General features: G+C 44.2%; 1 protein-coding gene across 1 annotated transcript in view; it reads left to right on the forward strand.

Annotated features, from left to right (window-relative positions):
- The window catches only part of LOC124804847 (tetratricopeptide repeat protein 5-like), a 140,745-nt gene extending 131,083 nt beyond the window's left edge, over positions 1-9,662 (forward strand). Inside the window, exons 7-9 of the mRNA XM_047265198.1 lie at positions 8,380-8,555; positions 8,637-8,781; positions 8,892-9,662. Of these exons, the coding sequence (XP_047121154.1) occupies positions 8,380-8,555; positions 8,637-8,781; positions 8,892-9,011 (441 nt within the window). The 3' untranslated portion in view covers positions 9,012-9,662. The remainder of the gene's footprint in view (positions 1-8,379; positions 8,556-8,636; positions 8,782-8,891) is intronic.
- Positions 9,663-11,512: the final 1,850 nt, after the last annotated feature.

The following is an 11,512-nucleotide window of genomic DNA, read 5'->3' on the forward strand; positions in this document are numbered from 1 at the left end:
GCCTTCGACAGCATTTCCAGGCATTTCATGTTGCCCTCTTTTCTTGTCTTGGATATCTCCCTCGTTGTATCAAGTTTTGCGGCAGCTAGTGCCATTGCGGGAACCCTCGTCCTTGTCTTTTGACGCATTGTGTTCATTGCTGTCTTCATATTATTGCCGCCGCACGCATGTTGTGGCAGTTAGGGTCGAGTTCTATCAATGCAAGAAACAGCCCCATCAGTCTTACCGGGCATGGGCCGCTATCCTGCACGGTCTTAGTCGTAAGTGTCATTTCGTCACGGAGCAGTCGTGAGAGTCGTATGCCCACGTTATGGTGCGCAACGTCATTGTTTGTTCGGCCCCTGATAGGGAGGTCCGGCAACGGGTCCTGCAGTTGGAAGACCCTTCCCTTGAGGAAGTCCTGTCCATTGCTCAATCGTATGAAGTCTCTCACGCGGCAGGTCAACAGTTGGAAGCGTCGTGCGACGTTGCGGCAGTTCAGGGCGGCGCGGCCGCATCCACTGCGTCCGGGGTGGACGATGTGCGAGCGGCACAATCTGGCCGCTACCGCACGGTGCATAAACAGAGTTACGGCCGCCGGCCCCTGTTACCGTCCTGTGCGTCATGCTATATACATCATGATCGGTCAGAGTGCCCCCACCGTTGGGCCGTTTGTCGCAAATGTAATGAAACAGGACACATTGCTAAAGTTTGCCGCTCAGCCTCAAAAGAATTGAAGGAAACGGGTACAGAGGACATGGACGTTGACATTCAGGAAGTCTCATCGGCCCAGGCTCCCGACGCTTCGGCACACAAACTCTTTATCGAGGTGTCGGTTCAGTCGCGCCGATTACAACTGCAAGTAGATACGAGCATGGCAGTTTCCTTGTTGAATGCACAAACTTACTCCGACCTTGGGTCGCCCCCATTGGCGCCAGTTTACCGGCGTCTCCGCGGTTATGGTAAACAGTTCATTCCCCTACTGGGTCAATTCACTACCGACGTTACTTACAAATCACTCACTCGGCCTGTTACTTTTATTGTTGTCAGTAATGCGAGCTCTGCTAACCTTTTTGGATTGGATGCCTTTCAAGCCTTCGGTTTTTCTATCGCAGACACCATACAGTTGGTCTCCGAAGACATTCCCTATCAATCATTGGAATCTTTGACCTCTGACTTTAAGGATATCTTTGAGAAGGGCCTGGGGTGTGTTTCAGACTTTGAAGCTCACTTAATGTTGAAGGCGTCGGCTCGCACGTGTTTTTTACACACGAGGCAGATCCCTTTGGCTCTCCGCCCTCAGGTAAAAGCAGAGCTAGACCGGCTGACAGCCCTCGGGGTCGTTCTTCCCATTTCTTCTAGTGAGTGGGCTTTGCCCCTCGTTATTGTCAGGAAACCCACAGGAAAATTACATCTTTGTGGCGATTTCAAGGCCGCCATTACTTCTCTATTGGTGGTGCTGATGAATTGTTCTCCGATGTGGCGGGAGGCCAATATTTTTCAAAAATCGATCTTTTGGAGGCTTATCATCAGATACCACTTGATGAGGACTCCAAACGGCTGGCGGTCGTCAACACCCCATTTGGCCTTTACCAATACCAGCGGTTGGCCTTCGGAATATCCAGTGCCCCAGTGATATTTCACCATTATCTTGAACACGTCACGTCGACAATCCCTCATTGTATTAATTACCTGGACGACATAATTGCCACAGGCCGCAGCATGAAGGAATACTTGCACAACCTTCGAACCCTCTTTCTCAAATTCAGGTCCGTGGGCCTGCGTTGCAACCTGCGTAAGTCGAACTTCTTCCAACCATCCATTGAGTATGTGGGCTACACCATCTCTCGGCACGACGTTCAGCCACTAGGAAGTTTGGTCCAAGGTATCGTCGACCTTCCGCCGCCCGTTTCGCTGAAGGAACTACAAGCTTTTTTAGGCAAGATTGCCTATTACCACCGGTTCATTCCCAGGGCTTCCACCATAGCCCGCCCCCTGTACTGCCTTCTGCGCAAAGGTGTTCCTTTTGATTGGTTGCCTCCATGCAAGAGCGCGTTCACCTCGTTGAAGGGCCTCCTCACGTCAGCGCCTTGTTTGGCTACTTTTGACCCCAATAAGCTGCTGGTCCTGGCTACAGATGCTTCGCAGTATGGGGTGGGGGCGGTCCTGGCCCATCACAACGCGGATGGCTCTGAGAAGCCACTGGCGTTTGCGTCTAAAACTCTTAGTCCCGCGCAGGCCCATTACTCCCAGGTGGAAAAAGAGGCTTTGGTCATTGTCTACGCTGTTACCAAGTTTCACCCTTTCTTGTATGGCACGAAGTTTCAATTAATCAGTGACCATAAGCCATTAATATTGTTATTTGGCCCCGCCTCTCAGATTCCGAATAGGGCGACCCACAGACTGCATCGCTGGGCCTTGTTCCTCTCTAAGTACCATTATGACATTCATTTTCACCCTACCGGACAGCATGCCAACGCCAATGCTCTTTCCCATCTTCCGGTGGGCCCGGATCCTAAGTTCGATCGGGAGGAGATTATGTGTTTTCATTTGGATGTGGCGTCCCGCCAAGCGGTTGATGCAAGTAGTTCGCCTCATTCAGCAGTGGTGGTCGTCCCGACCTCCAGGCTGGGCCTCGGACCCTCTTCGTAATTATTTTGTTCTACGAGAGCGCCCCTCAGTCTCGAAAGGAGTTCTCCTTCTGGCTACCGATGATACAGCTCCTCATGTGGTCTTTCCTGCAAGCTTGCGAAGGGAAGTCCTCACGTTATTACATGAGGTACTAAAACCTTGGCTCGCAGACATGTGTACTGGCCCCGTATTGACAGAGAAATTGAGCACTTGGTGGCCGCCTGTTCCAGTGTGTGAGCCAACAGGCGTCTCCCAGGTCAGTGTTCTCTTCATGGCCGCCTGCAACCCAGGCATGGGAATGTGTTCACATAGATTTTGCGGGCCCGTTTCTCAATGGCTTTTGGCTCATTGTCATTGATGCTTGTTCCCGATTCCCATATGTGGTTCGCTGCTCCTCAACCACTTCAGAAGTTGCAATCCAGGCACTCGCAAAAATCTTTTCTGTGGAAGGTCTGTCAGTCACCCTGGTATTGGACAATGGGCCTCAGTTTATTTCGCAGACTTTCCAGGATTTTTGTAGGCACTTCGGTAATTGGCATGTTTGCTCTCCCCCCTTTCATCCACAATTGAATGGGGAAGCCGAGCGCATGGTGCGCACATTTAAGACGCAGATGAAAAAGTATGGTCACGAATTTCCTGCGGAGGAGGCGTTGATGTTTTTCCTGACGGCATACCGGACCACACCGATGGGAGAACGCAGCCTCGCAGAGCTCCTCCACGGGCGCCAACCTAGGACTCTGCTGCACCTCCTCCGGCCAGGTCCTCGCCAGTCTTTGCAAAATGGGGTACCCGGGTATGTCGGTCTGTGCACGTGGGTTTGGTCGCAATCCACATTGGATACAGGCAGTGGTCCTGCACCCCAATGGCCGCCGGCGCTATACCTTGCAGGCAGGGGACCGGGAGGTACGTTGTCACCAAAATCAGCTACATCCACGTTTGGGCACCCACCCTCTGTCCCCTCAGGTGCCGGCTTCCCCATTGCCGGCACTCGTGTTGTTTTCTCAGGGGACGCTACTGCCCCTCCCACCTGTGACTCCACCACACTGCGATGGTTCTCAGCCTTGGCGGCCTCCAGTAGCTCCAGCACCGGCACCGCCATCGTTAGAGATGCCCCAGTGGGAGCCGGCCCCCCTCGCAGACCTGGTTTCTCAGGAGGCTGGTTCACCTGTGGTCGTGTCTTCCCCATCGTCCCCGCCACTGGGTCTTGCCCCTCCCGAGGTGGAACGGGATCTGGAGTTCGACAGCTTGCCGCCCGTTCTGTCCCAGGCTCCGGTGGTGGGACAATGGCGGTCTCTTCGTGTGGGTCACTTCCATCCGTATTCAAAGATTCCGGCTCGAGGGTTGGCAGATCCCCCCGACTACAGCATTTCAATGGACGTGTAGATCATCGCTACTGCACGACGCTCCACCTTCCGATGCAGTGGATCACAGTGGCTTCACCCCCCCCGAAGGAGGAGGAGTGCAGGAGCCACCAGAAAGATCACGGGAGGCGCATATTGGGCATGCCTAGCAGACAGTTCCCGGTCTACACTATGTGAAGTGCGACGGACAATGTGAATTGTGTTAGTACACTCCGCAACTTTTGTGTTACAAGTAGTATCAAATTTTTTAGATGAAGATGTCAGAAAGTTCACATACTTTTCCTACTTCTGTAAGCAAATGTCTTACATATCATATTTGGGGGTTATGTATTATTGAGAAAGAATGTTTCTGTTGCGTGAAGGCATATGATGCTGATAACTGTCTCATGCTACATTACTGCCTTATGAAGTTTGTAGTCAGCTATCAAACAGAATATGAAAACAGGAGTAATATTCATACATACAGTACTAGAAGGAGAAATGATTTCCACTATCCTTCAGTCAGCACAAGTGTGATGCAGAAAGAATCTGAGCATTCAGCCATAAAACTGTTTGAACACATATTCAGTCATATAAAGAATTTAATAGGTAATAAAATTAGCTTCAAAAACATCTAAATCTACAAGCCACTATGAAGTATTCGGCAGAGTGTATATCCCATTGTATCAATTATTAGTGCGTCTTTCTGTTCCACTCACTGTTCAAGTGATTGCTGGAGTGCCTCTCTGAATGGTGTAATTAGTCTGATCTTATCCTCACAGTCCATATGGGAGCTATATTTGGGAGGGGGGTTTGTGGTATTCCTAGAAAATCATTCAAAGCTGGTTCTTCGATCTTTGAAAGTATACTTTCTTGAGATTGTTTACGTTTATCTTCAAGAGTCTGCCAGTTCAGTTCTTTAACCATCTCTGTGACTCTCTCCCACCAGCCAAACAAACCTTTGACCTTTTGTGCCGCCCTTCTTTGTATAGGTTCAATATTCTCTCTCAATTCTATCTGGTACCAGTCCCACACACTTGAGCAACACTCAAGGATAGAGCATATGAGTAATTTTTAAGCAGTCTCCTTTGTAGATTGATGGCATTTTCCTAGTATTCTACCAATAAACCAAAGTCGTGCTACTTGCTCTATAAACAACTGAGCCTATTTGATCATGCAATTTCCTTTCCCAACAGAGTGTTACACCCAGATATTTGCATGAGTTCACTGATTCCATTTGTGACACACTGATATGATAGTCACAGGATACAACTTTTTTCATTTTGTGAGTATTTAAAGCAAGTTGTCAATCTTTGCACCACTCTGAAATCTTATCCAGATATGACTGAATATTAATGCCACTTCTTTCACACAATTGTTCATTATGGATAACTGTATCATCTGAAAGTCTGAAGTTACTATTAACATTGCCCACAAGGACATTATTATACAGCAAGAGTCGCAACACACTTCACTGGGGAACACCCAAAGTTACTTCTACATCTGACTATGACATTCCATCCAAGATAACTTGCGCCATCCTCTGTACACACACACACACACACACACACACACACACACACACACACACACACACACATAAAAAAACCTCAAACCAATCACAAATTTTGCTTCATACTCCATACTACTGTACTTTCAATAATAAGCAAAGATGTGATACAGAGTTAAATGCTTTTCGAAAATCGAGAAATACAGCACCCACCAGACTGCCTTGATCTTTGCCTTTCAGTGTGTCATATGATCGATCTTTTTGAAATTCATGCTTGTTTGTACTAAATCTGTTTAAGATACCTCATTACATTTGAGTTCAGAATATGTTCTAAGATTCTGTGATGAATGGATGTTAAGGTTGTGGGACAGTAGTTTTGAGGATCACTGCTGCTACCCTTCATGTAGATGGTTGTGACCTATCCTTTCTTTCAACCGCTGAGCATGATTTTTTGCTCACAGATGCACCAGATATTATAGCTAAAAGCAGAGCTAACCAACCCATGAATTCAGTGTGAATCTGATAGGTGTTCCATCATGCCCTGGAGCTTTGTTCATTTTTAACGATTTCAGCTGCTTCTCAATGTCACTGACGCTACAGTTTATTTCATTTGCCTTCTCAGTAGTGTGAGAATTAAGTTGGCAATACTACTCTATTTTCCTTTGTAAAGGAACACTTAGAAAACAGAGTTGAGCAGCTCTGCTTTTGTGTAGCTACTTTCAGTTTCAGTTCCTCTCTCATCAATGAGTGCATGGACACTATCCATTGGGATCACAAACAGCCTTTACTTGCCTTGGGTTCTGTGGGAGATTGTTTGATAATATTCCTTTACAGTAGTTGTTGAAGGCTTCATGCATTGCACTCATGACAGCCAAACACAGATCATTCAGCTTTTTTCTATCTATAAGCCTTGTGCTGTCTTTTACGCATATTGTGCAGCAGTCTCTGCTTCTTTATAAATTTCTTTACAGGGGCTTTAGAAGTTTCTTTACAGTGGACACACATGTATGTCCGAAGGATCTTTGCTTCGTCATCAGAATAACACAGGCAGTGCAATATCGTACTTATCTGCTGATAACAGGCAACCGACTTTAGAATACAGCATCTGACCTGTACAGAATATACATATTGGATGTATGAGTACAGGTCGTAGACGTATGGTTGATGACATATGGAAGTTTGCGTCTGACTGTGAGTCATGAACGGATAGCCAAATGGCAAGGCAACCGCTTGTGATAAGCGGGTAATTTAGGTTTGAGTCCTGGCCCAGCACAGAATTTCAATGTCGTCATTCCATTCTACAACTGATAGTTGTCCTCATTTGCAACTGTGAGTTCAATTAAAGCTGTCAGATTTGTACACCTTCAAACCCATTTCAGAAACACAACAGGACCTCCAGTCACTCCTCAAATCCTTAGATTCATGCCAGAACCTCTCCCTGGAGTCCATCTCCTCACCCCTATCACTCCCTGCATTCCAACCTTCTACGTGCTTACTAAAGTTTGTTGACCCAATCACCCAGGATGCCCCATTGTGGTCAATTACTGTGCCTCTACTGAGAGAACATCTACTTTTGACGACCAACACCTTCAACCTATTACCAGTAATCTTTCCCTCTATATAAAAAAGCCAAACTATTTCCTTCTCTGACTCTGCACAGTTCCTGTTCCTTTACCGCACAACACCCACCCCACTTGTCACTACTGATGCCACCTCCCTTTACACTTACACCTCTAATGCCCATGGCCTTGCTTCTATTGATCACTACCTCCATCATCCGACTGATTCCAGATCTACGACCTTCTTCCTGCTCACCATGACTGACTACATTCTCACCCACAGTTACTTCACCTTTGAAAGAATCACCTCCAAAAACAAATCTGTGGTACAGAAATGGACACCCACATGACACCGTCCCATGCCAACCTATTCATCTAGAGGAATCCTTCGTGACCACCTAGAAACCTGTAGCCCTCACCTGGCTCAGATTCAATGATGACATTGTGATCTGGATTGTGGGTGAAGACACACTATCCACATTCCTTCAAAACATCAACAACTCCTCCCTCATTTGCTTCACCTTGTCCTCTTCAACCTAACAAGTCACCATCTCGAGTTGATCTCCACCTCAAAGATGGCTACATCAGTACCTCCTTCCATATAAAATGTAAGAACCACAAGCAATACCCCCACTGCGACAACTGTCATCCATTCCATACCAAGAAGTCCCTTCCATATGGCATAGCCACCTGTGGCCATCGCATCCTTAGTGGTGAGGAGTCCCTCTCAAAATATACCAAAGATTTCACTGAGAGTTTCTCAGACCATAATTTACCTCTCAACCTTGTACACAAACAGATCTCCTATGCCTCATCTCTCCAGCCACCCATCACATCCGACATTCCCACCAACTGGCCACAAAGAAGCACTTCCGTCATGACTCAGTTTCACACTGGGCTGGAGCAACTGACCCACATTCTCTGCCAGGGTTTCAACTATCTCTCATTGTGCCCTGAAGTGAGGAATATCCTTCCCACTACCCTTCCCACCCCTCCCTCAGTGGTATTCTGCCACCCATATGAACCTTTGCAGGAGATGAAATATTTAGCATTATTAATAAACTCACATAAAAATACATGACAATATCCAGCTTTCATTGCATCATAGCTTTACGTGTATCTCTCAGTGGTATTATATAGTTTGCCTCCTAAGGTAAGAACTGGACAGCAAGCCTTTGTTGCAATTTGATACTTTCTACAGGAAACTAACTTAGAACAGATTGAAAAGAGTTGAGTGGTGGATGTTAGTGACACACCAAAGTTGTTGTTCCCTGTGTACAAGTCACTTCCCTCCTCAAGCCCCCAGAAATTGGTTTTGTGCTAATGATGCTTGTGATTTTCTTTTTCTGCTATTTCACAGTCAATTTATGAGAAACAGCTGGGTCCATATTATGGAGGCAGTTATACATCTTCCAAAGGGGAATCCATTGAGCTACAATGTATACCATTTAGTAATCTGCAAGAAGGTCTGAATGAAAATAAAGTAATTTTTGGAAAAGTGGTCTGCAGTATACAAGATGAAGATGCAGTGCCATTGTAAGTGTGGATATGTTCCTATATCATTTTAATGTTTTCTTTTGGCACGTGAAAGTAAATATGTTTTATTAAAATTTCCAGCACATTTTGTATGATTGACAAAGTGGAGACTTGCATTGCTGTAACTGTTTACAACTTTGCTAAGGGAAAAGGAGTTATAATTGGAGATTCAGTTGCTATACCTGAACCCTACCTGACAAAAGTCAGTGTTGAAACTAAAGATGCAGTAAGTTTATAATTTATCTAGTTCTTGTGCCACTTTGTCTTAATTGATTATAATGTTGCTGTATACTTATTTTGTGTCTTTTTCATGTTTTTTTCTTTTCTTTTGATTAGAAATACTTTTATAATTCTGTGAGAGTAAACAGTCCCCTCGTACTGGTTGTGAACGGCAAGAAGATGGGAATTAACCAACAAGCGAGTGCTCAACTTTCGACATATAAGAAGAAAGACTAAATTATGTTGTTGTGAAGACTGTGATAACACATTCCTACAGCTGCAGTTGTAGTTCTTTAATTTATTAACAGTGTTTATTGATTAAAACATTAATACTGCAAACTGCAGATGTTTGAGATGAAATGTTTTATGATCCTTCTTTCATATTGTGAGTGACTGGAAACTAACTTTGGAATAAGTATTTGTTAACAATCCCTTTTTAATATCAGTAGAAGCAATAACTAGCAGAAAACATAGACCTGAACAGAGTGATATCCAATCATACAACTTTCCTTCCATCTTTTCCCCTATGATGAATCTGATCTCATATTTGCAACCACATGAATCAACACAGGAAAAAAGCAGATTCTTCTTTTACAAAATGATGTTATGTGCTATTGAACAGTTTTATAATTGTATTTCCTTTCATGTTGTAAGATGTGTAAAACGGAGATGTAATTTAATCCTAAGTAAATCTTCAGTATTTTTCTGTATGTACAACCACAGAGTTAAATCGGAGGAACTGGTATAGTGAAATTATTTTTTCAAACACCTGTGTTATATTAATTATTCTGTTTACCATATTTCCTTTCAAAGTTATAAAAATAGCAGACATGGAAAACATGTCAAATACAATATAAAATGTTACAAGCAATTAAAAACGAAAATAAGAAATAGCTAATGTGGGTTAATTAATAAGTGAATTGCTCTCTGCTTTGAGGCTCCTCATCCTATCTTGTGTGATCATTAAGTTTTCACATTCTTCCCTACTTCCTCCCCAACCTCAGCCTATTTTCTCTTCTCATTCTTCTTACTTTTCACTGAATGACTGCATGATGTCAGTTTATTCTTTCCTAGCTTTTATTTCCCCATTTGCCCCTCTCCATCATCCCCCAATCTCACGTCATTGCCCACATTTTAAAATTTCATCTTGCTGTGTCCATTAAATGAGTGATAATCCAAAAGGGTTTTTCTCCTGTCGATAGTTTTAAGTTTTTTATTATTGTGATCAAACTGAGAAGGAAACCCAGGAGTAATTTGGAAAGGGAATTGAAGTTCAGGGAAAAGAAATATAATCTTTGAGGTTTGCTGATGACATTGTAATGTTGTCAGAGACAGAAAATAATTTGGATTAATAATTGAATATAATGGATAGTGTCTTGAAAAGAGATTACGAGATGAATATCAACACAAGTAAAAGAGGGGTAATGGAACATAGTTGAAATAAATCAGGTGATTGTGAATTAACTAAATTGGCTGATGAGTGTAGTTCCTCGGTAGCACTGTACTCTTGGTGTCTCTCCCTGAAACAGGTTGGATGTTTAACCACATTTCTCAGTAACTAATAGAACACCATTGAATTAAACTTGAATTATTTGCACATTTATTGTTTCCAGAACACATCATGAAATTCAGCTTTTTGTATTAATAACTTTGTATGTAATTTCCCCCCCCCACAATGAACCATGGACCTTGCCGTTGGTGGGGAGGCTTGCGTGCCTCAGCGATACAGATAGCCGTACCGTAGGTGCAACCACAACGGAGGGGTATCTGTTGAGAGGCCAGACAAACGTGTGGTTCCTGAAGAGGGGCAGCAGCCTTTTCAGTAGTTGCAAGGGCAACAGTCTGGATGATTGACTGATCTGGCCTTGTAACAATAACCAAAATGGCCTTGCTGTGCTGGCACTGCGAACGGCTGAAAGCAAGGGGAAACTACAGCCATAATTTTTCCCGAGGGCATGCAGCTTTACTGTATGATTACATGATGATGGCGTCCTCTTGGGTAAAATATTCCGGAGGTAAAATAGTCCCCCATTCGGATCTCCGGGCGGGGACTATTCAAGAGGATGTCATTATCAGGAGAAAGAAAACTGGCGTTCTACGGATCGGAGCGTGGAATGTCAGATCCCTTAATCGGGCAGGTAGGTTAGAAAATTTAAAAAGGGAAATGGATAGGTTGAAGTTAGATATAGTGGGAATTAGTGAAGTTCGGTGGCAGGAGGAACAAGACTTCTGGTCAGGTGACTACAGGGTTATAAACACAATCAAATAGGGGTAATGCAGGAGTAGGTTTAATAATGAATAGGAAAATAGGAATGCGGGTAAGCTACTACAAACAGCATAGTGAACGCATTATTATGGCCAAGATAGATACAAAGCCCACACCTACTACAGTAGTACAAGTTTATATGCCAACTAGCTCTGCAGCTGATGAAGAAATTGAAGAAATGTATGATGAAATAAAAGAAATTATTCAGATTGTGAAGGGAGACGAAAATTTAATAGTCATGGGTGACTGGAATTCGAGTGTAGGAAAAGGGAGAGAAGGAAACATAGTAGGTGAATATGGATTGGGGGACAGAAATGAAAGAGGAAGCCGCCTGGTAGAATTTTGCACAGAGCACAACATAATCATAACTAACACTTGGTTTAAGAATCATGAAAGAAGGTTGTATACATGGAAGAACCCTGGAGATACTAAAAGGTATCAGATAGATTATATAATGGTAAGACAGAGATTT

The sequence above is a fragment of the Schistocerca piceifrons genome, chromosome 7 (genome assembly GCF_021461385.2).
Source record: "Schistocerca piceifrons isolate TAMUIC-IGC-003096 chromosome 7, iqSchPice1.1, whole genome shotgun sequence".
NCBI lineage: Eukaryota > Metazoa > Arthropoda > Insecta > Orthoptera > Acrididae > Schistocerca > Schistocerca piceifrons.